This window comes from Zingiber officinale, chromosome 9A (assembly GCF_018446385.1).
Source record: "Zingiber officinale cultivar Zhangliang chromosome 9A, Zo_v1.1, whole genome shotgun sequence".
NCBI classification, from domain to species: domain Eukaryota; kingdom Viridiplantae; phylum Streptophyta; class Magnoliopsida; order Zingiberales; family Zingiberaceae; genus Zingiber; species Zingiber officinale.
In genome coordinates, this window is record NC_056002.1 from 117,728,182 (window position 1) to 117,748,565 (window position 20,384).

Genomic DNA, 20,384 nt, shown 5'->3' on the forward strand with positions numbered 1-20,384 from the left:
ATCAAAGACAATGCTTCGTAAAAAGCGTTGTCTATTAGACTTTGTTTTAGTGTCTACGACAACGTTTTTTTAAAAAGTATTATCTATTGTTAAGTTCTCATTTAAATCTTGATTAATACAAACCGTTGGATCTAAGTAAGGAGTAGAAAACCCGAACCCTTCTCCCAACTCCTATCTTCCGATCGTTTTTGATCCCGAACCCTTCTCCCAACTCCTCATCTCACGCGGCCTTCTCCATCCAACTCCTCTCCGGCGAACCACTCCTCCGAATTCCTCTCCGTCAAGACCACACCTTCGTCAAGCGGCAGATCCCGGTGCTGAGGCGATCAACCACGACAGATCAACCCCTCTCTTCGCCTCCTTCGCCCCCGACGAAGGTACGTTGCTACCGCTGTTTTTCTTGGGGCCTAAAATCGAAGTCTCGTTAGGGGAATTCGGAACCTTCGGCAGCCTCTCTTCCCTCCGGCGAACGTTCACTGCGCTTAGGATAGAGCAGGCGCATCAACTCTCTTCTTCATCTGCATCGCCAAGCTACCCTTTGCTCAGCCGATTCCCTTGCTATTGGGTTCACCTGCAAGTAATCCTCGCGCGCTGATCTCTTCTCGCTATCAGAAGGTCCTTTCTTAGGTTCTTCTCCACTGATTATCTTCTCTTGTCGTTCTTTGTTTACTCGGTAATGTTGAACTTGAGCTCTTGGGGATCTTAGTTAATGGTTGCCTGTGGGTGGGAAAGTTGCTCTTTTTTTGTCTTCTTGTTGTAGTGTTTTAGGTCTTTGTTTCTGAGGTGATGGTTCTTGGTGTTAGGGATTCTTGGTGATCTATTTTCTCCCTTGTGATCGGCAGTTTTGATGGATATACATTGTTTCTTTAATTCTTTCAGGTGTCAGTTAAACTTCGAATTGTAGAGCAAGTTTTCCTTTTAATTCTGTCTATTGTTGGTTCAGGATAGATTCTAAACATGAGCCGTGTCTTTCAAGAGAAGAATGTAAGTGATCAATATAATTGTTCGGATAGATGGGTGAAATTATTTCATCTGCTGTATGATTTTAGATGAGAATGATGGTGGATTTAAGGTCAGTAACCCTCTTCTTTTGGTCAGAGAATCTCCTGGAATTTGATTTCTAGGGTTTCTTTAGATTGCAAAATGTTACTTCTGTTTACAGACTGCGATTGAATTGTGATGCCTTATCTGAGAAAGGTCAAGGTGAGCGTCATAAAGAAAACGTGTAAATGTTAACCACAGAGTAAACACCTTGACTCTCCCAACCACACGCGATCTGCTTGCCAAGTATGCACTGAGGATGGCAATCACTTCCTACTCTAGGAAGAATATGAAACATAGAAAAGGGGGAAAAACTTTGTCCCAAGAAACAAAGGTAGCAGTGATCAAAGGTATGCTCTACTGAAGCCCTCATCAACTCGACTTTTTGATTTCTATGGTTTCTTTAGATTACAAAATGTTTCTTCTGTTTACTGAGTACTACAAACCACAATTTATCATATTATAGTTGATTCTCTAGCAAAGTTTCACAATTTGAACTCATTTATTTTGATTTGAAATGTCTAAAACTTTTACTAATGTTTGATGGTAAAATTTAGTGTTTGGTTCTTTATGCAACTTTTTATTGTTTGCTATGAAAACTTTTACTGAGTACTGCAATCATCCATATCTATTCCAAGGTGCAGAACCTGGGCCACCTTATACAACTAGAGAAAATCTTATTACAAATGCAGGTAACTCCAAATTCTTTTGAGGTATTTTTACCTCATTTGAAGTATGATAATTTTACTATAGTGATAATTCCTTGTTTTCTGAACATATAGTTGTTTTTGCAGGAAAAATGGTCCTGTTAGATAATCTGTTGCCTAAACTGAAGGAACGAGATTCCAGAGTTCTAATATTTTCACAGGTCTATATCAATTAGGTCTTCAGTTTATCATTTGGAATTACATGCAAAGCCTGCTATTTTCACTTTTAATCTATTTGAAACTTGTGATATTTAATCTTTGTTGTTTACATATCTTGTTTGTCATAATCAAACTGTTTTTGTTCCAACTTGTTTCACATATAGCTGCCCAGTATTTGCTTCTAATGCTTGTTATTTATTACATATCTTGTTTCTGATAATCAGATTTTTCCCTCTAAATTGTTTTATACATATCTGCCCAGTCTTACTTGCAGTAGAAGGTAACATATTAGTGTTTTATTGATTTAACACAATTGTTTGTGTTGTAATTTAGATGACTAGACTTCTGGGCATGCATACTGGAAGATTACTTGCTATATCGTGGTTACCAATATTGCCGGATTGATGGGAATACTGGGGGAGAAGAACGGGATGCTTCCATTGAAACATTTAATCAACCTGGAAGCCAAAAGTTCATTTTCTTACTTTCTACAAGAGCTGGTGGATTGGGAATTAATCTTGCTACAGCAGATGTTGTCATTCTCTATGATAGTGACTAGTATTCCTCTTCCATTATGTGAATCCTGTTGCTACATTTATGCTCATCACTAAATTGTTATGGATACCTCTACTAGGAATCCACAAGTTGATTTGCAAGCATAGGATCGTGCTCATAGAATTGGGCAAAAGAAAGAAGTTCAAGTGTTCCGTTTCTGTACTGAGGTATCATAATATTTCAGTTTAGTTTAACCGTTTAACGATGTTTCTGAATCATTTGACATATCTAAAATGCAGTTTGCAATTGAGGAGAAAGTGATAGAGAGAGCATACAAGAAGCTTGCACTTGATGCCTTGGTTATTCAGCAATTTATCCATTATCTATCAGTTTTTTTGTTTCTAATCAATAACTTCCTCGATGCAACTGTTAATAAAGATGAACTTCTACAAATGGTTAGATTTGGTGCTGAAATGGTTTTTAGCTCCAAGGGCAGTACAATAACTGATGAGGATATCGATCGTATCATAGCTAAAGGAGAAGAAGCGACTGCAGAACTTGATGTGAAAATGAAAAAGTTTACAGAGGATGCGATAAAGTTTAAGATGGATGACAGTATGCTGATTCCTTTCTGATAACAATTCCTAGATATTTCCTTGGATGACTTATGTAATTTCTGTTTTTTGTTACAGCTGCTGACTTGTTACGCGGTCAGAATTCTATTATTTTGGTATGAGTTTGAAATCATTAGCTGAGTTGATTATATGTAAAATTCGAATCTAGACATGGAAAAAGAAAAATAATAGTTTCGTAAATATAAAAATAATGATTTTTAAATAATTATTTTTATTTTTTTTTCTTTAAAACGACAACGCTTTTAAAGCGTTGCAAAAAGTGTTGTCTTTGTAAAAAAACAACAACGCTTTTAAAACGTTGTAATATTGTTGTCTTTGCAAAACATGACTACGCTTTTAAAGCGTTGTAAAAGCGTTGTCTTCGCTACAAACGACAACGCTTTAAAAGTGTTGTCGTTGAGCAGACTTTTAATAACAGTGCCTTTAACAACGCTTTTTCTGGTACAAAGACAACGCTTTAAAAGCGTTGTCTATTAGCTTTTTTCTTGTAGTGCGATCACTCAGGAGTAGTGATGGTAGAGTGCACAATTGTTATACCCCTACCCACTAGGTCTCACCATCGTGTGTGAGATGACTGACTGGCGTTAGGGGTGACCATGTCATTTGTATCATATGCATGGATTGCATTTATTGCTTGTGATTGCTGCATTTTGGATGCTGCATTTTTATGGATGCATATGCTTGACATGCATACAGGAGACATGAGGTATTTGGTCTGACGACCCTTATGTCAGGATAGGAGGCCCAGGTGAGTATAGTTCTTCTTTTGTTGTTTAGTTCTGCCTTTCCTATTATTGATCAGGAGACTGTACTCTATGATTATCACTTATAGATATATCTTACTATACATGTCAGATTGATACCCGCTGAGTTGTTGAACTCACCTCGTTGCTTTATTTCTATTTCAGGTTGAGGCTGTCAGAAGGTTCCAGTCGCTAGTCCCACACCTCGTGTAGATATGGTTTTCTACTTTCAGACTTTGTTTCCTTGTTTTGTGGTCTACATGCATGTGATGTATAGATCTTGTACTCGTGGATGTTATATCGAGTTTTGGTCTGCTACCCTTGTTTTTCGCTGCGATGGTTTTCCATTGTGGGTTGTGTTTTCCTTGAGTAGTGGAGTAGGTTGTATAATAAACTGCGTGTTGTGATTTGTTGTGTAGTCATCCGGAGGTTGATTTATTATAAACTGCGTGGATTATTTGTTTATATTATTGTATATGTTCCGACCGTGTTGGTCGAGGATTGAGGGGCCTTGAGGGCTTTGTAGTCAAGTTTCATATTGTTATCCGTACAAGGGAGATATTGTCGAAATTTCCTCTAGCAGGGACTCCCCCGGGGCGTGACAATTTATTTGGTATCAGAGCCCAGGTTTTGTGAGTTAATCTGGGTATTTTCAGATTTATATGGATTTCCGTCGATTTTTATGTTTCGGAATTCCGAGGTATTCTTAGACAAGGTTATATTTGGGGTCTTGGTAGCGACGGAACATCTCCAGATGACAAATAGGTATGGTGATTAATTTTATAATTTTAGGACTTGTAGTATATGTTCTGACCGTGTTGGCCAAGGATTGAGGGGCCCTGAGGGCTTTATAGTCAAGTTTCAGATTGTTACCCATACAGGTAAGATGCTGCCGAAATTTCCTCTGGTAAATACTCCCTCGGGGCGTAACAATTTATTTGGTATCAAAGCCCAAGTTTTGCGAGTTAATCTGGGTATTTTCGAATTTATACAGATTTCCGTCGATTTTTATGTTTCAGAATTCCAAGGAATTCTTAGACAAAGTTATATTTGGGGACTCGGCAGCGACGGAACATCTTCAGACGACAAATAGGTATGATGATTAATTTTATAATTTTAGGACTTGTAATAATACTTGGGTAATAAATTAACAAATATAAAGTGATATATCCGTGTTCTCGCGCCGAGACGTGGTGCAGGACGGCCACGTAAGAGGGCGTTGGAATCTTTGGCGACAAAGTCGCCAGGGAGGTCTGCTGGGATCAAGCCTGTCAATCAGGGAAAGAGTCCACATAATACTGCGGGCGCGTCGGGCTCTCAGACTCCGATGGTTTCAGAGGTACCTACCTCGATCATACCCGTCATACCCACTCCTACAGTATTCACAGTACCCCCCAATGGTACCACCTGCGGTATATCCGGCACCTCCTCCAACCGTGCCTACTGCGTACTCGACACCACCACCTACCGTACCTCCAATCACTCCTACCTATGTTATGCCTGCAGTGCCACCAACGATACCTACCCTGGCTTATGCAGCAACACCAGGGGTACCTTCCCTGGCCTATCCATCGATACCACTTGTAGTACCAGCTTAGTGGTTCAGCTAGTTCCCGTGGCGATCTCTACTCACCCTATTGATATAATTGTGGCACGAATTCGGATCCCAGCTTTAGCGGAGTCGGTGAAAAGCCGATTCACGCTATTCCGCAGAGAGACCGATCCGAGTGTGACTCAGTATTGGATAGAGACCTTGGAGCGAACTTTCTTCTATATGGCTTGCTCCGAGTGGGAGAAGGTAGAGCTGGCTGCTTACCATTATGGGACAAGGCTGATATCTGGTGGGATACGCAACGCTCGATCATAGGCGAGCAACACATCACCTGGGCGAGATTTAGAGAGGCTTTTGAGAGCCAATACTTTCCACAGTCATATTAGATGACACGCCGTCAGGATTTTCTAAGTCTTCAGCAGAACAACTGTACAGTGATGGAATACAATACTGAATTTAATCGGTTAGCCAGATTTTGTCCAGAGTTAGTTGTTGAGGACAGATCACGTATGCTTCAGTTTGTCCAGGGACTGGATGGACATTCTTAAGTAAAGATTGCGGGTTTTGGTAATTCATCTTATATAGAGGCATTGGATAGAGCCCTTATGATTGAGTTAGCTCAGCTAAGAGCGTATCTGGACAAGAAAAGGAAGCAAACAGATCAGGCTTCAGGACAGACCCAGCAGCCACAAACTACCGGACCGCAACAGAGTGGTCGCAGTCAGGCGGGTCAGGGTACTTCTGGGGCATCTGGTCGACCTTAGAAGTCAGGGCAATCTTCATCAGGACGTTTCTGGCTTCCTCAACAGAACTGGAAACAACCCGCCAGCGACATTCACTACACCCAATGTAGGTTCAGGGATCACATCACATCAGCTTGCACCTTGGGACAGTCAGTTTGCTTCTATTGTAAACTGCCTGAGCACATGAGCCGAGATTGTTCACTGAAGGCTCAACACGTGGCTTTCGGGGTTTCTATTTAGGGAGGATAGTACAGTTAGATAGGGACTCATCGAGGGGGGCAGAAGGCCCAATCTTCGCATCGCCAGTAGAGGACAACTCCCCCTGTAGTGGTTGCATAAGACATGCATGGATAGGAGCACTCCAGTGCTTTTACGGTATCACAGAGTCCTGTCTCGGGACCTTAGTATCTGATGTAGGGGCAGTATCAGCTACAGCCCCGGTACTGGTTCAGTACCAGTCGCAGACTCAGGCATTGGTGCAGTATCAGCTGCAGCCTCAACCACTGGTTCAGTACCAGTCACAGCCTCAGCCCCTAGTGCAGTACTAGCTGCAGCCTCAGCCATCGATTCAGTATCAGACGCAGTCCACGTATCCGCCTTTGGCTTAGTATTCGGCACCGCTTCAGTGGCAGGCTCAGACTCAGACGCAGCAGCCTCTGGCATTGCTACCTCCTCCTCCTCTGCCAGAGACTGGACGAATTTAAGCGGTTACCAGAGAGGATGCGTAGCAGGTTTACGAATCCATTTTCCAAGGTATGATTTTACTTTATGCATTTTTCGCTGATATGCTAATTGATACTGGTAGTTCGCATTCCTTTATTTCTCGTGCATTTATGAGGGGGATTGGTAGACTACCTATCCATAGACCGTGGCGACTGACGATCGCCCTGCCGTCCGGTGATGCATTGGACGTCACTCAGGAGGTCAGAGGATGCCCATTGGACTTCGACAACCATATATGTTAGTATTAGACCTAGTATCAATTATGAGATAATTGTAAAGGACTCATTTTGTATCATATATCATTATTAATAAAAGATAAAATTGGTTATTATATTTATTTCAGTTCAGTACCAATTGAATAAGTATAATAATGTCCTTGGGTTGTAGATTCTTATCTACAGTATATCAATTGGTTGAATTGATAGTGAGATATTGTAGAGAACACTACTCTTAACTATTCATAGTTGAACATTAATATACAAGGACAATATTAATGCGTTTTGACTAGTATGTAGGTCAACGAATGACTTGATCTCACAAGTCATGGATATGATATATCAGGTTGACACATGGATATATATTAGAGAATATATACTAAATGATCTGCCATGAGAATGTTTCATGGATCGTTATATGAGTGTCATAAACATTCTCATGTGACTATTGGTATGAATAGTCCTTAGACCTGAAGTCACTACGGTTCCCTACATAAGGAGTTATGTACTTTGGTATCGGCAAACGTCAACTGTAATAAGGTGGACAATAAAGTCGATCACTGGGTATGCAATGAATTATGCGGAGGGATGTGAGTGATGTAGATGGGATCTATCCCTTCCATATGACGGAAGCGATATCTGTGGGCCCCTTGATTAGTAAGACGCAAAGAAAGCATGGTCATGCTCAAATGAGTCAATATGAGATATTGAGCTTATTTGATTGAGTGTGTCTACTTAAAGATCAAGAAACACAAAGGTTGATAAGAGGATGACATGATTTATGCCTCATTGATCAATCTAGATATAGAGGGACCAAGTCATACAAGATAATAGCCACGGACAGGTTAGGTCGGATCTTGACCTTCCCGTCACTTGGGTAGCAATGATGCCTTGCTAGATGTCACTCATTGCTTATGTATCTAAATGTTGATTTAGGTACATTGCCAACGTTACGAGAACCTATTGGGTCACACACAAAGAGCAAGTAGATTTGGAGATAGGCTCATATGATGAATCATTGGATTAAGTCTTATCCAAATTGGACTTATTGAGTTAGACTCAATTGGATCTAATTGTTGGATTAAGTCCAATTCAAACTAGACTCAAGGAGTCAATTCAAATTAATGAAATGTGATTTATTGAATTTGAATTGTATGAGATTAATTGAGTAAGACTCGATTGAATTAGACTTGAGTTAAACTCAAGTGAATTAGACTTGAGTTAGACTCAAGCAAGGAGACTTGAGTTAGACTCAAGTGAGGATTAATGAGACATTCACTGAATTTCAAAATTCAATGATACATTTGATTCAATTTTTGAAATTGAAATGAGGAGTTATTTGAAATGAGGAGTTACAAGTGTGTGGTCCTTAATGGAGTGTAAATACTCATTAAGGCTATTAATGCTAATTAAGTATTTTCATTGGATGAAAATACTTAAGTGTTTTTCTATTCATTTTGGCTTAATTCTCTTCATTCTCATTGCTCCTCTCCTCTTGGCCGAAATCCACTCCATAGGTTGCTAGCACAACCTTTCTCCATCTTGTGAGTTTGTGAGACAAACGAACACTTGTTTGTGTGGATACCGTAGAGGCACGAACGTGAGATCGTGCTATGATCCGAGCTATCGGGAGTCCGTGAGCACGCTACAAAAGTATAATCTCTCATGTTCCTATGTAAACTTAGTATATTTTTCTTCTCCCTTCGGATGACATGACACAACCTGAGGGGTTTGTAGATCCAAAGCATGTTGGAAAGGTTTGTAAGTTGCAAAGATCCATTTATGGATTAAAACAAGCTTCTAGAAGCTGGAATCTTCGATTCAATAATGCGATCAAAACATTTGGTTTTATTAAAAATGAAGATGAACCTTGTGTCTACAAGAAGGTTAGTGGGAGCACAATCATCTTTCTCATATTGTATGTAGATGACATACTACTCATTGGAAATGATATCCCTATTCTTCAGTCAGTGAAGACTTGGCTTGGGAATTATTTTTCAATGAAAAACTTAGGTGAAGCAGCCTATATTTTAGGCCTTAAGATCTATAGAGATAGATCTAAAAAATTGCTTGGCCTAAGCCAGAGTACACACATTGACAAGGTGCTTAAACATTTTGCCATGGAGAATTCCAAGAAGGGATTCTTGCCTATGTCACATGGTGTGAGTCTTTCGAAGACTCAATGTTCCTCTTCTAAGGTAGAAAGGGACCGCATGGATCAGATTCCTTATGCATCTACTATAGGGTCTATCATGTATGCCATGCTTTGTACTCGCCCAGATGTCTCGTATGCGTTAAGCATGATGAGCAGATATCAGTCAGATCCTGGTGAAGGTCACTGGATAGCAGTCAAGAACATTCTTAAGTACTTGAGAAGGACTCAAGATTATTTCTTGATCTTTGGAGGCGATGAAGAGCTTGTTGTAAAGGGTTGCACCGATGATAGCTTCCAAACAGATAAGGATGATTACAGATCACAGTCAGGGTATGTGTTTTACTTAAATGATGGTGCTGTGAGCTGGAAGAGTTCGAAGCAGGACACAGTCACTGATTCTACAACAGAGGCCGAGTATATTGCTGCTTCAGCTGCAACAAAGGAGACTGTTTGGATCAGGAAGTTCATTACAGAGCTTGATGTTATTCCTAGTATAGCGAGTCCAATAGACCTCTATTGTGATAATAATGGGGCTATTGCACATGCTAAGGAACCTCGCTCTCATCAGAGATCCAACACATACTACGGCGATTCCATCTCATTTGAGAGATCATCGATAGAGGAGATGTGAAGATATGCAGAGTATCGACCGATGCTAACATTGCAGATCCTTTGACCAAGGCTTTGGCACAGAGAAAGCATGATGGTCACACTAGGTCAATGAGTATTCGATATCTCAGTGATTAATACTAGTGCTAGTGGGAGATTGTTAGTATTAGCCCTAGTATCAATTATGAGATGATTGTAAAGGGTTCATTTTGTATCATATATCATTATTAATAAAAGATAAAATTAGTTATTATATTTATTCCAGTTCAGTGCCAATTGAATAAGTATAATAATGTCCTTGGGTTATAGGTTCTTATCTACAGTATATCAATTGGTTGAATTGATAGTGAAATATTGTAGAGAACACTACTCTTAACTATGTTGGTGCAATTTCCAGTAGGTCAAGGTTGACCTAGTTGACCAAGCGTAAACCTTGGTCATGGTTTCGATGTTTGACAATACAGAAAGACATGTAGACATGGACAATGCAGGTGCAGCTGTCCATGCGGAGAGATACTGATCTGTAACGACCCGACTCCTGGTCGCTAAGCTGTGAGCCGGATCGCTACATTAACTACTGAAGCTACTGTGCCGTACTGTGCGGAAAACTGGGTAAAATAAAACATTACCAAACTATGGTAGTTGCCTCTATTAACACTGTGAGAGGGATTTTATACTTAACTACCTTCTAGATATTCATAGCTATGCTGGGGGGGGGGGGTGAATTGGAACTTTGGATCGGTCCGTGGAACGATCCACTAACACGCACAGGAACGCTGTCTGGATCGGTCTGCCGACCGATCCAGCTGCTCACTGATCGGTCGGCTGACCGATCAGTGACCGCTGATTTCGTCCCGAACTCTCTGTTCGCGGATCAGTAGGCTACTGTATCCATCTGGATCGGTCGACTGACCGATCCAGGAGAATAAATGGCACTGGATCGGTCTGCTGACCGATCCAGGCTCTGATAGTCTGAAACGAAATCAGAATTTCTGATTTCCAGCACTGATTCGTGCCCATAATCACATACATAAGCTCTAGATACATGAAAAACACTCTAGCATGTAAGTACTAACATTCTAAACATGATAAACTAAACAAGACATAGTTTACTAAGCTATAACAACTAGTAACAAGACTAAGTCATAAAACTAGACATGTTAAGTACTAAAACTGAGATAAAAGCGTATAGATCCCAAGGATCTTTATTCCAGACCCCTTGCACACACACATCATCGTAGCATCGCCCTCCAGCCTCCGCTAGTCCACTTTTCTTTTACCGGTATCTGCAGTATAAGAAAAGTAGCATCTGTAAGCTAAGAATCTTAGTAAGAAACCATCTACCTCACAAAAACATGCAACGATGCGATTATGTTTTTAAAACATGCTGTTTGAAACTAAACGAGCATGACAACATGGCATGGCATGTATCAAACAAATCATGGCATACAAACAAACTGAACATAGCATATATATAAACTAAGCATGAATCTGAACTAATCATGCATATACATCTAATCTGTCATGAACTCAAATCATGAACTTAACCGAGATAATTAACTGAAACTAAGTTAGTGTTTCCATCACTGATTACATATTTGGAAAACTATATATAATAATAGATGAAAATACTAGACATGCTGCTGGGGCCCTGGCAACTGTACTTACTGTGCGCGCATCCCTACGAGACCCGGGATTGCAAGTTCCTAATCCAGCAGGGTTACTAGGTTATCTGAACCTAGGGACGACTGTGGGAGTCCATCCCATGGATATCTGATCCAAGTACAGTGCCATCTGAATAAAAGTAAAATACTGAATACTGTTTTATTTTACTTTGCTGTTCTAGGTTATCTGAACCTACAGCTAGGTTATCTGAACCTAGAGGCTACTGTGGGAGCCCACCCAATGGATATCTGATCCATATAGCTGTAATAACTGATAATAAGCTGAATAAAATGTTTCTAATACATTTTACATGCTGTCAGGACGCCTACTGGTGCATCCTTCTGAACTGGGCATTCTACCGAATACTTGGTGTGCACTACAAGCACACCCTAAAACTGAAATCTGTAGAACTACTGAACTAACGCCAAAACTAACAAGCGAGAGCAATTATACTGCAGGTGAAGGGTTTCTTACCTCAATCGCAAGGTTTTCTTACGATTCTATCCGCTAGGTTTTCCGGAAAATTGCTCCGTTTGACGAACCGCTTACGTCCTCGCGTTCCTCTCGCGGAGAAGAACCTTTTTCGTGTTGGAGTCATCGCTGGAAGATGTTCCCTTGCCCCTTGGCTTGGTGTGCCGTGCGTGAGGAAGAGGAGAAGAAGAGAGGTGCGGCGGTTTTAGGTTTCGGGTGAGGAAAAACTACGGTGAGAAATAATCTAAAACTTCTCACTTAAATCCTTATTTATATTTACTAATTAATTCATCCAAAAATCAATTATAAATATAATTGATTCCCTCTTCTTTCAGCACGGCCCTGTTGGGTTCAACTGGTTACTAGCATTATCCCTTACACCATAGGTCTCGGGTTCGATTCCCGCCTAAGCTATTTTGCGACTTATTTGTTTTTGCTACTTCCGGTACTTTAAAAATTATGTAAAAATATCCTAAAAATCTAGAGAAATCATAGGATATTTCTAAAATAAATTCGGGAATTTTTCGGGCTTTACATGATCAGGGTCTGATCATGTTGGATGAAGAAGAATCAAGTAGGTTAAGGTTGACCGGATACTTGACTGGGGAGTCCTAACTGGGATGTTAGGCAGTTCGGAAAGTCCTGGTGAGTGAAACCAGGCAGTTCGGAAAGCCCTGGTGAGTGAAGCCAGGCAGTTCGGAAAGTCCTGGTGAGTGAAACCAGGCAGTTCAGAAAGCCCTGGTGAGTGAAGCCAGGCTGTTCGGAAAGTCCTGGTGAGTGAAACTAGGCAGTTCGAAAAGCCCTAGTGAGTGAAGCCAGGCAGTTCGGAAAGTCCTGGTGAGTGAAACCAGGCAGTTCGGAAAGTCCTGGTGAGTGAAGCCAGGCAGTTTGGAAAGTCCTGGTGAGTGAAGCCAGGCAGTCGGGAAATCCTGGTGAGTGAAGCCAGGTGAAAATCCTAGTGAGTGAAGCTAGGTGAAAGTGAAAGTCCTGGTGAGTGAAGCCAGGCAGTTAGTGAAAGTCCTGGTGAGTGAAGCCGGGCAAGGGAAAATCCAGATGGATCAAGGGTGATCGGACATCTGGTGTTGAGAAGGTCAAGTAGGTCAAGGGAGTGACCGGATACTTGACACGAAGAGAAAAGTCCAAGTGGGTCAAAGGGATTGACCGGACACTTGGTAGGGAGTCTTAGCAGGTCAAGGGAGTGACCAGATGCTAAGCATGAGATACCAATAGGTCAAGGTTGACCGGATATTGGTTTGGAAGGCGTGGGACTTGGTTTGGGCAAAAACCAAGAGCTGGATCGATCGTGGATCGATCCAGACGTTACTTTCTCGATCGGTCCGGTGACCGATCGGTAACAAAGATGTCTTTCTTGTATGTTATCGATCGGTGCGGACCGATCGGATAACTCTGAAGGCAAAGAGAAAGGAGGATCGGTGCGTGGACCGATCCATGCACCTGATCGGTCCAGACGGATCGGGAGACGATCGAGAGTTGCGAGTTCTCGTGAAGAGTGCTGATCGTGCGGGACCGATCAAGATAGGTCCTGATCGGTCCCAAGACCGATCGGGAGGTCTCGGACCGATCAGGGTGGAGCCTGATCGGTCCAGATATATCCGTTGAGATTCAACGGGTATCTCCGTCTTCTTCGCTGTCTGCTTTGCTGCAGGTTCAGGCTATATAAAGGAGATCGAGGGCTGCTACTCTTCTTCTTCCTCTCTGTTTCTTCTTGCTGCTGCAAGTTCTTCTGCGAGCTTTGCTGAGCTCTTTGTTCCTGAAGATTTTTGTGAGCTTCCACTCGGCTGGGACCAACTGATCAGTTGCTGTTGCCGTTGTGGTTGGATCTGAGAAGCTGCTGCTTCATCCAGTCGAAGAGAAGGCAAGTAAGCGAAGGTGTTTCATACATTTGTATTGTATTTTGCTTCTTGCTGCTTTCTACTCCTGTATTGCTTTTGCAAAACATTGTGGCGAGGTTTCTCCACCCAGAAGGAGTGTTACATTAGCCGATTCTCCGGGGTCTCATCCACCGACAGATTGATTGGATTCGTCCACCTTACGGACACGCCGAGGAGTAGGAGTTTCATCTCCGAACCTCGTTACATCGACGAGTTTGAGGTTTGCTATTCTCCGCTTTCGTTTCTATTCATTTTATTTCCGCTGCGCTAACCCTAATCGTAGGAAGAAACGAAAGAATTTGGGGTCGGCTATTCACACCCCCCCTCTCTAGCCGCGACCGTCGATCCTAACAAGTGGTATCAGAGCGAGGTCGCTCTTCGTTGGATCAACACCCGGGGGAGCACGAGCTAGAGAATGGAGTTATTTGGAGAAGACGTCACAATTCCACCTTTCTACGATCGCGACGACTTCGCGTTTTGGAAGGTAAGAATGAAGTACTTTCTTATGACTAACCTTGAAAATTGGAGTTGTGTTCAATTAGGTTTCAAGCCTCCGATGGACAAGAAAGGAGAAACCCTAGAGAAGAAGGAGTGGACCAAGGAACAAGTCCACCAATCCTTAGTCAACGATGAGGTATTGAAAATTTTTGAATTTTCTTTACCTAATGATGTTTTGTGTAGGATAGGTGGATATAACGATGCCAAGGAATTGTGGAACAACTTGGCAAAGTTCCATGAGGAGAACTCCACTTCAAGTCATGAAGAGGAATCAAGTGAGCCAAGTAGCTCACTTCATGGACGAATGAATTTAGAAGTTGAGGGCCACTCAACATCTAAAGAAGAAGAAGAGGAGAGTTCTTCTTCAAGTTCGGAGCAAGAAGAAGAAGCTTCTACCTCCGGAAGGGATGAAGGAGAGAGCGTTCATCCATCCTCAGCTCTAGGTAACTCAAGCCATTTAGTTTCTAGCAAATTACACATAATGTGCTTTGAGTGTAGGGAATTTGGACATTACAAGAGTAAATGTCCAAAGAGGGTTAGAAAGACTCCACCGGCACCAAAGGTCAAGGAAGCCGGAGTCCCAACACGCAAGGGCAAGGAGCACGTGGTGTGCTTCCAATGCAAGCGAAGGGGACACTATAGGAGCCAATGTCCGGGGGGGAGGCAACCTCACAAGGACAAGAGATCGAGCACATGTATAGGGGGAGATAGGGCAAACCCTAAGGTAATCTCTAAGGCACATTCTTGCAATTCTAGTAGGATGCATGCTAGTAGCCTTATTGCTATTGTCAAGAATGATAAGCATGTTAACTTTAGGAACCAATACATGAGCTTAGGAGCCAAACATGTTAACCTAGATAAGGATAATACTAGAAATGTCAACCCTAGAATTAACCCATTTAAGGCTAAGGAAAATCTAGGTAGAAATCCAAAATTATCTAGACATATGCCTAGGAATACCTCAAAGAAAAATGATAAATTAAAGCTTGAGGTATTAGAGAAAGAAAATCTAGTCTTGAGGTCAAGACTTGACTCTCTAGAAAAGGCTCTTAAGGATTTGACTCTAGGGTCTAGGGGTCAAAAACCCAAGTCCAAGGACAAGAAAGGTTTGGGTCACAAACCTAAGTCCCAAGTAGTCAAGCCCAATTATCATAATGTTCCATTCGATTATGGAACAAAACCTAGGGCTAGGAAGAACAACACCAAAGTCACAAGGGGAGTCACCCCTAGAGTTGATCTTGATGAGTCCCAAATGACCAAGGCTTCAAAGCCTAGGAGGGTCATTAGGAGGGTTGCTAGGGAAGTCATCCCTAGTGAATATTTAGTGAACCCAATGAGCTCCAATAGGTATTGGGTTCCTAGGAGCGTGATTTCATCACGCTAGATGAGTTAGGGTGTGCCAACCTTACTTGAATAGGTAGTTAACCTAATCATGGCAAAAGGTGGCATTTTAGGAATTTTTCAAGGTATAATCAAGCCTTGAAAATGAAATTAAGAATTATTCCTAAGGTGATTAGAATGTGCCAATCAAATTTGAGGAGTTTTCTAGAGTCAATCTAATTGGCACATAGTGATCTAAAAATCTTTGGTATAAGATGCTAGGTCTATTACACTTAGGAATATAGAACCTATGGTAAAATGATAAAAAATTATCAAAAATGGCAACTAAGGCTAGAATTAGGTATTTTCTATACCTCTATGTGCTATTTGCCATATATTGTTTGTCATATGCCATGTCATGACATCATATTTATTTTATGATCATTTAAAATGTCATGATAATGCTTAGGTTAGTTAAATGTTATGCTTTATTTAAGTTTCATACTTTATGCCATGACATCATGACATTGGCACATGTTTCCATTTATGATACAATTATATGCCATGTCATCATCTTGTGCATTAATGATCAATGAAATTGATTTAAGGACTAAAACATAATTTGATATGGAGATCAAATTGTTATTTAGAAAAATGCATGAGAACTTAGATTAAGCTAACCTAAACCCATATCTCACATCAAAATTGACTTGGATGTGTTTGATACACCTTAGATGTGTGTGAGATATTAGGATTGTGAGTTATGATCAAGGTGCATAGTTCTTGTACCTAGATTAGCCTAATTCTAATTGGGGATCATAGGGAAAGCTTGTGTACAAGTCATGTACATTTAGCCCTAAGATTGTGGTCCTAAATTAAAGGGTTTAAAATCATTTTAAAATTGATTTGAAAAACCTTGATGAAGCTTTTCTAGTGATAGTATTCATCATTGAGCAAAGTGATACAAAGGTTGAGTTAAACTTGAACTATTTCAAAGTTTTTCGAACTTTGTATCAAGTTTTGAAAATGGAAGTTTTTTTCATAGAAAACTATTTTTCCATGATAGTATATGTTATGAGGAATGTATCCTCAAAATTTTACAATTTTTGAAATTTTCTGTGATTTTCTAGAGATTTCTGAATTTCGGGAGAAGAAAAATTCAGAAATCAGAAATCAGAGGTCGTGGACCGATCAGGAGGTTCCCTGATCGGTATGGTCAAGGGGGAGTTGACCTTTAGGGGGAATTTTACCTATTAGTCAAGGGGAGTTGACTTTTAGGGGGAGTTTTTACTCCTAAAGTCTTGAGTGATATGGGATTATCACTAAGTTAAATTGTTTGACCTTGATTCACTCTTTTTGATGTGTATCAAAAAGGGGGAGAATGGAGAATGTCTAGAGAATGTTCAAGGAAGAACATTGGAGTTAGTGGGAGAGTTTGTTGATCACAATGAGTGAAGTTGTGAACAACGATAACTTACTCTTCAGGGGGAGAGTTTGTTGATGTGTGCCAATAGGGGGAGAATGAAGGGTTTCAGTTAGGCCTTCATTATCTAAGAAGGAGGTTGTCTTCTTAGAAGGAGAATGTAAGGTTGTAACTTATGTTTCATTACCTAGTGGCATGAAAAAAGTTGAGGCTATTGGATTAGCCTAACTTAAAGGTATTGTCAAACATCAAAAAGGGGGAGATTGTTGGTGCAATTTCCAGTAGGTCAAGGTTGACCTAGTTGACCAAGCGTAAACCTTGGTCATGGTTTCGATGTTTGACAATACAGAAAGACATGTAGACATGGACAATGCAGGTGCAGCTGTCCATGCGGAGAGATACTGATCAGGGTCTGATCAGGTTGGATGAAGAAGAATCAAGTAGGTCAAGGTTGACCGGATACTTGACTGGGGAGTCCTAACTGGGATGTTAGGCAGTTCGGAAAGTCCTGGTGAGTGAAACCAGGCAGTTCGGAAAGCCCTGGTGAGTGAAGCCAGGCAGTTCAGAAAGTCCTGGTGAGTGAAACCAGGCAGTTCAGAAAGCCCTGGTGAGTGAAGCCAGGCTGTTCGGAAAGTCCTGGTGAGTGAAACTAGGCAGTTCGAAAAGCCCTAGTGAGTGAAGCCAGGCAGTTCGGAAAGTCCTGGTGAGTGAAACCAGGCAGTTCGGAAAGTCCTGGTGAGTGAAGCCAGGCAATTTGGAAAGTCCTGGTGAGTGAAGCCAGGCAGTCGGGAAATCCTGGTGAGTGAAGCCAGGTGAAAATCCTAGTGAGTGAAGCTAGGTGAAAGTGAAAGTCCTGGTGAGTGAAGCCAGGCAGTTAGTGAAAGTCCTGGTGAGTGAAGCCGGGCAAGGGAAAATCCAGATGGATCAAGGGTGATCGGACATCTGGTGTTGAGAAGGTCAAGTAGGTCAAGGGAGTGACCGGATACTTGACACGAAGAGAAAAGTCCAAGTGGGTCAAAGGGATTGACCGGACACTTGGTAGGGAGTCTTAGCAGGTCAAGGGAGTGACCAGATGCTAAGCATGAGATACCAATAGGTCAAGGTTGACCGGATATTGGTTTGGAAGGCGTGGGACTTGGTTTGGGCAAAAACCAAGAGCTGGATCGATCAGTGGATCGATCCAGTGATACACTGGGTTATCTGATCGGTCTGGTGACCGATCAGTAACCAAACAGTATGCTACTGTATGTTATCTGATCGGTCTGCAGACCGATCAGATAACATACAGAAGGCAAAGAGAAAAGGAGGGGATCGGTCTGTGGACCGATCCACATGCACCCTGATCGGTCCACAGACAGATCAGGAGACGATCAGAGAGTTGCGAGTTCTCTGTGAAGAGTGCTGATCGGTCTGGGGACCGATCAGCATAGGTCCTGATCGGTCCCCAAGACCGATCAGGGAGGTCTCGGACCGATCAGGGTGGAGCCTGATCGGTCCAGATATATCTGTTGAGATTCAACGGGTATCTCCGTCTTCTTCGCTGTCTGCTTTGCTGCAGGTTTAGGCTATATAAAGGAGATCGAGGGCTGCTACTCTTCTTCTTCCTCTCTGTTTCTTCTTGCTGCTGCAAGTTCTTCTGCGAGCTTTGCTGAGCTCTTCGTTCCTGAAGCTTTTTGTGAGCTTCCACTCGGCTGGGACCAACTGATCAGTTGCTGTTGCTGTTGTGGTTGGATCCGAGAAGCTGCTGCTTCATCCAGTTGAAGAGAAGGTAAGTAAGCGAAGGTGTTTCATACATTTGTATTGTATTTTGCTTCTTGCTGCTTTCTACTCCTGTATTGCTTTTGCAAAACATTGTGGCGATGTTTCTCCACCCAGAAGGAGTGTTACATTAGCCGGTTCTCCGGGGTCTCATCCACCGACGGATTGATTGGATTCGTCCACCTTACGGACACGCCGAGGAGTAGGAGTTTCATCTCCGAACCTCGTTACATCGACGAGTTTGAGGTTTGCTATTCTCCGCTTTCGTTTCTATTCATTTTATTTCCGCTGCGCTAACCCTAATCGTAGGAAGAAACGAAAGAATTTGGGGTCGGCTATTCACACCCCCCCTCTCTAGCTGCGACCGTCGATCCTAACAAACTATTCCTAGTCGAGCATTAATATACAAGGATAATATTAATGCGTTGAGACTAGCATGTAGGTCAACGGATGACTTGATCTCACAAGTCATGGATATGAGATATCAGGTTGACACATGGGTATATATTAGAGAATATATACTAAATGACTCGCCATGAGAATGTTTCATGGATCGTTATATGAGTGTCATAAACATTCTCATGTGACTATTGGTATGAATAGTCCTTAGACCTGAAGTCACTACGGTTCCCTACATAAGGAGTTGTGTACTTTGGTATCAACAAACGTCACCTGTAACAAGGTGGACAATAACGTCGATCACTAGGTATGCAATGAATTATACGGAGGGATGTGAGTGATGTAGATGGGATCTATCCCTTCCATATGATGGAAGCGATATCTGTGGGCCCCTTGATTAGTAGGACACAAAGAAAGCATGGTCATGCTCAAATGAGTCAATATGAGATATTGAGCTTATTTGATTGAGTGTGTCTATTTAGAGATCAAGAAACACAAAGGTTGATAAGAGGATGACACGGTCTATACCTCATTGATCAATCTAGATATCAATGATAGAGGGACCAAGTCATACAAGATAATAGCCACGGACAGGTTAGGTCGGATCTTGACCTTCTCGTCACTTGGGTAGCAATGATACCTTGCTAGATGTCACTCATTGCTTATGTATCTAAATGTTGATTTAGGTATATTGCCAACATTATGAGAACCTATTGGGTCGCACACAAAGAGCAAGTAGATTTTGAGATGGGTTCATATGATGAATCATTGGATTAAGTCTTATCCGAATTGGACTTATTGAGTTAGACTCAATTGGATCTAATTGTTGGATTAAGTCCAATTCAAACTAGACTCAAGGAGTTAATTCAAATTAATGAAATGTGATTTATTGAATTTGAATTGTATGAGATTAATTGAGTAAGACTCGATTGAATTAGACTTGAGTTAGACTCAAATGAATTAGACTTGAGTTAGACTCAAGCAAGGAGACTTGAGTTAGACTCAAGTGAGGATTAATGAGACATTCATTGAATTTTGAAATTCAATGATACATTTGATTCAATTTTCGAAATTGAAATGAGGAGTTATTTGAAATGAGGAGTTACAAGTGTGTGGTCCTTAATGGAGTGTAAATGCTCATTAAGACTATTAATCCTAATTAAGTGTTTTCATTGGATGAA

The 20,384-nt window shown here is 41.5% G+C and overlaps 1 protein-coding gene across 12 annotated transcripts; it reads left to right on the plus strand.

Moving 5' to 3' along the window:
- Nucleotides 1-125: 125 nt before the first annotated feature.
- LOC122020177 (ISWI chromatin-remodeling complex ATPase CHR11-like) lies at nucleotides 126-19,953 on the plus strand. 12 transcript variants are annotated; one of them, XR_006122141.1, is made up of 8 exons: nucleotides 384-1,391; nucleotides 1,680-1,733; nucleotides 1,836-1,909; nucleotides 2,241-2,629; nucleotides 2,702-3,017; nucleotides 3,095-3,104; nucleotides 4,546-4,550; nucleotides 19,943-19,953. XR_006122141.1 is itself a non-coding variant. In XM_042577975.1 (6 exons), exons 2-5 carry the CDS (start codon nucleotides 1,301-1,303, stop codon nucleotides 2,310-2,312), a joined length of 291 nt encoding a protein of 96 aa, XP_042433909.1. In that variant the 5' UTR covers nucleotides 126-377; nucleotides 944-1,300; the 3' UTR covers nucleotides 2,313-2,629; nucleotides 2,702-3,135. The 12 variants fall into 12 exon arrangements, 6 of the variants coding, with proteins under 6 accessions (XP_042433909.1, XP_042433906.1, XP_042433907.1 ...); XR_006122143.1 differs by lacking the exons at nucleotides 4,546-4,550; nucleotides 19,943-19,953 and adding an exon at nucleotides 6,829-6,838; XR_006122139.1 differs by lacking the exons at nucleotides 4,546-4,550; nucleotides 19,943-19,953 and adding an exon at nucleotides 126-377 and having other exon boundaries at nucleotides 451-1,391; nucleotides 2,702-3,135.
- The last annotated feature ends 431 nt before the right edge of the window (nucleotides 19,954-20,384 follow it).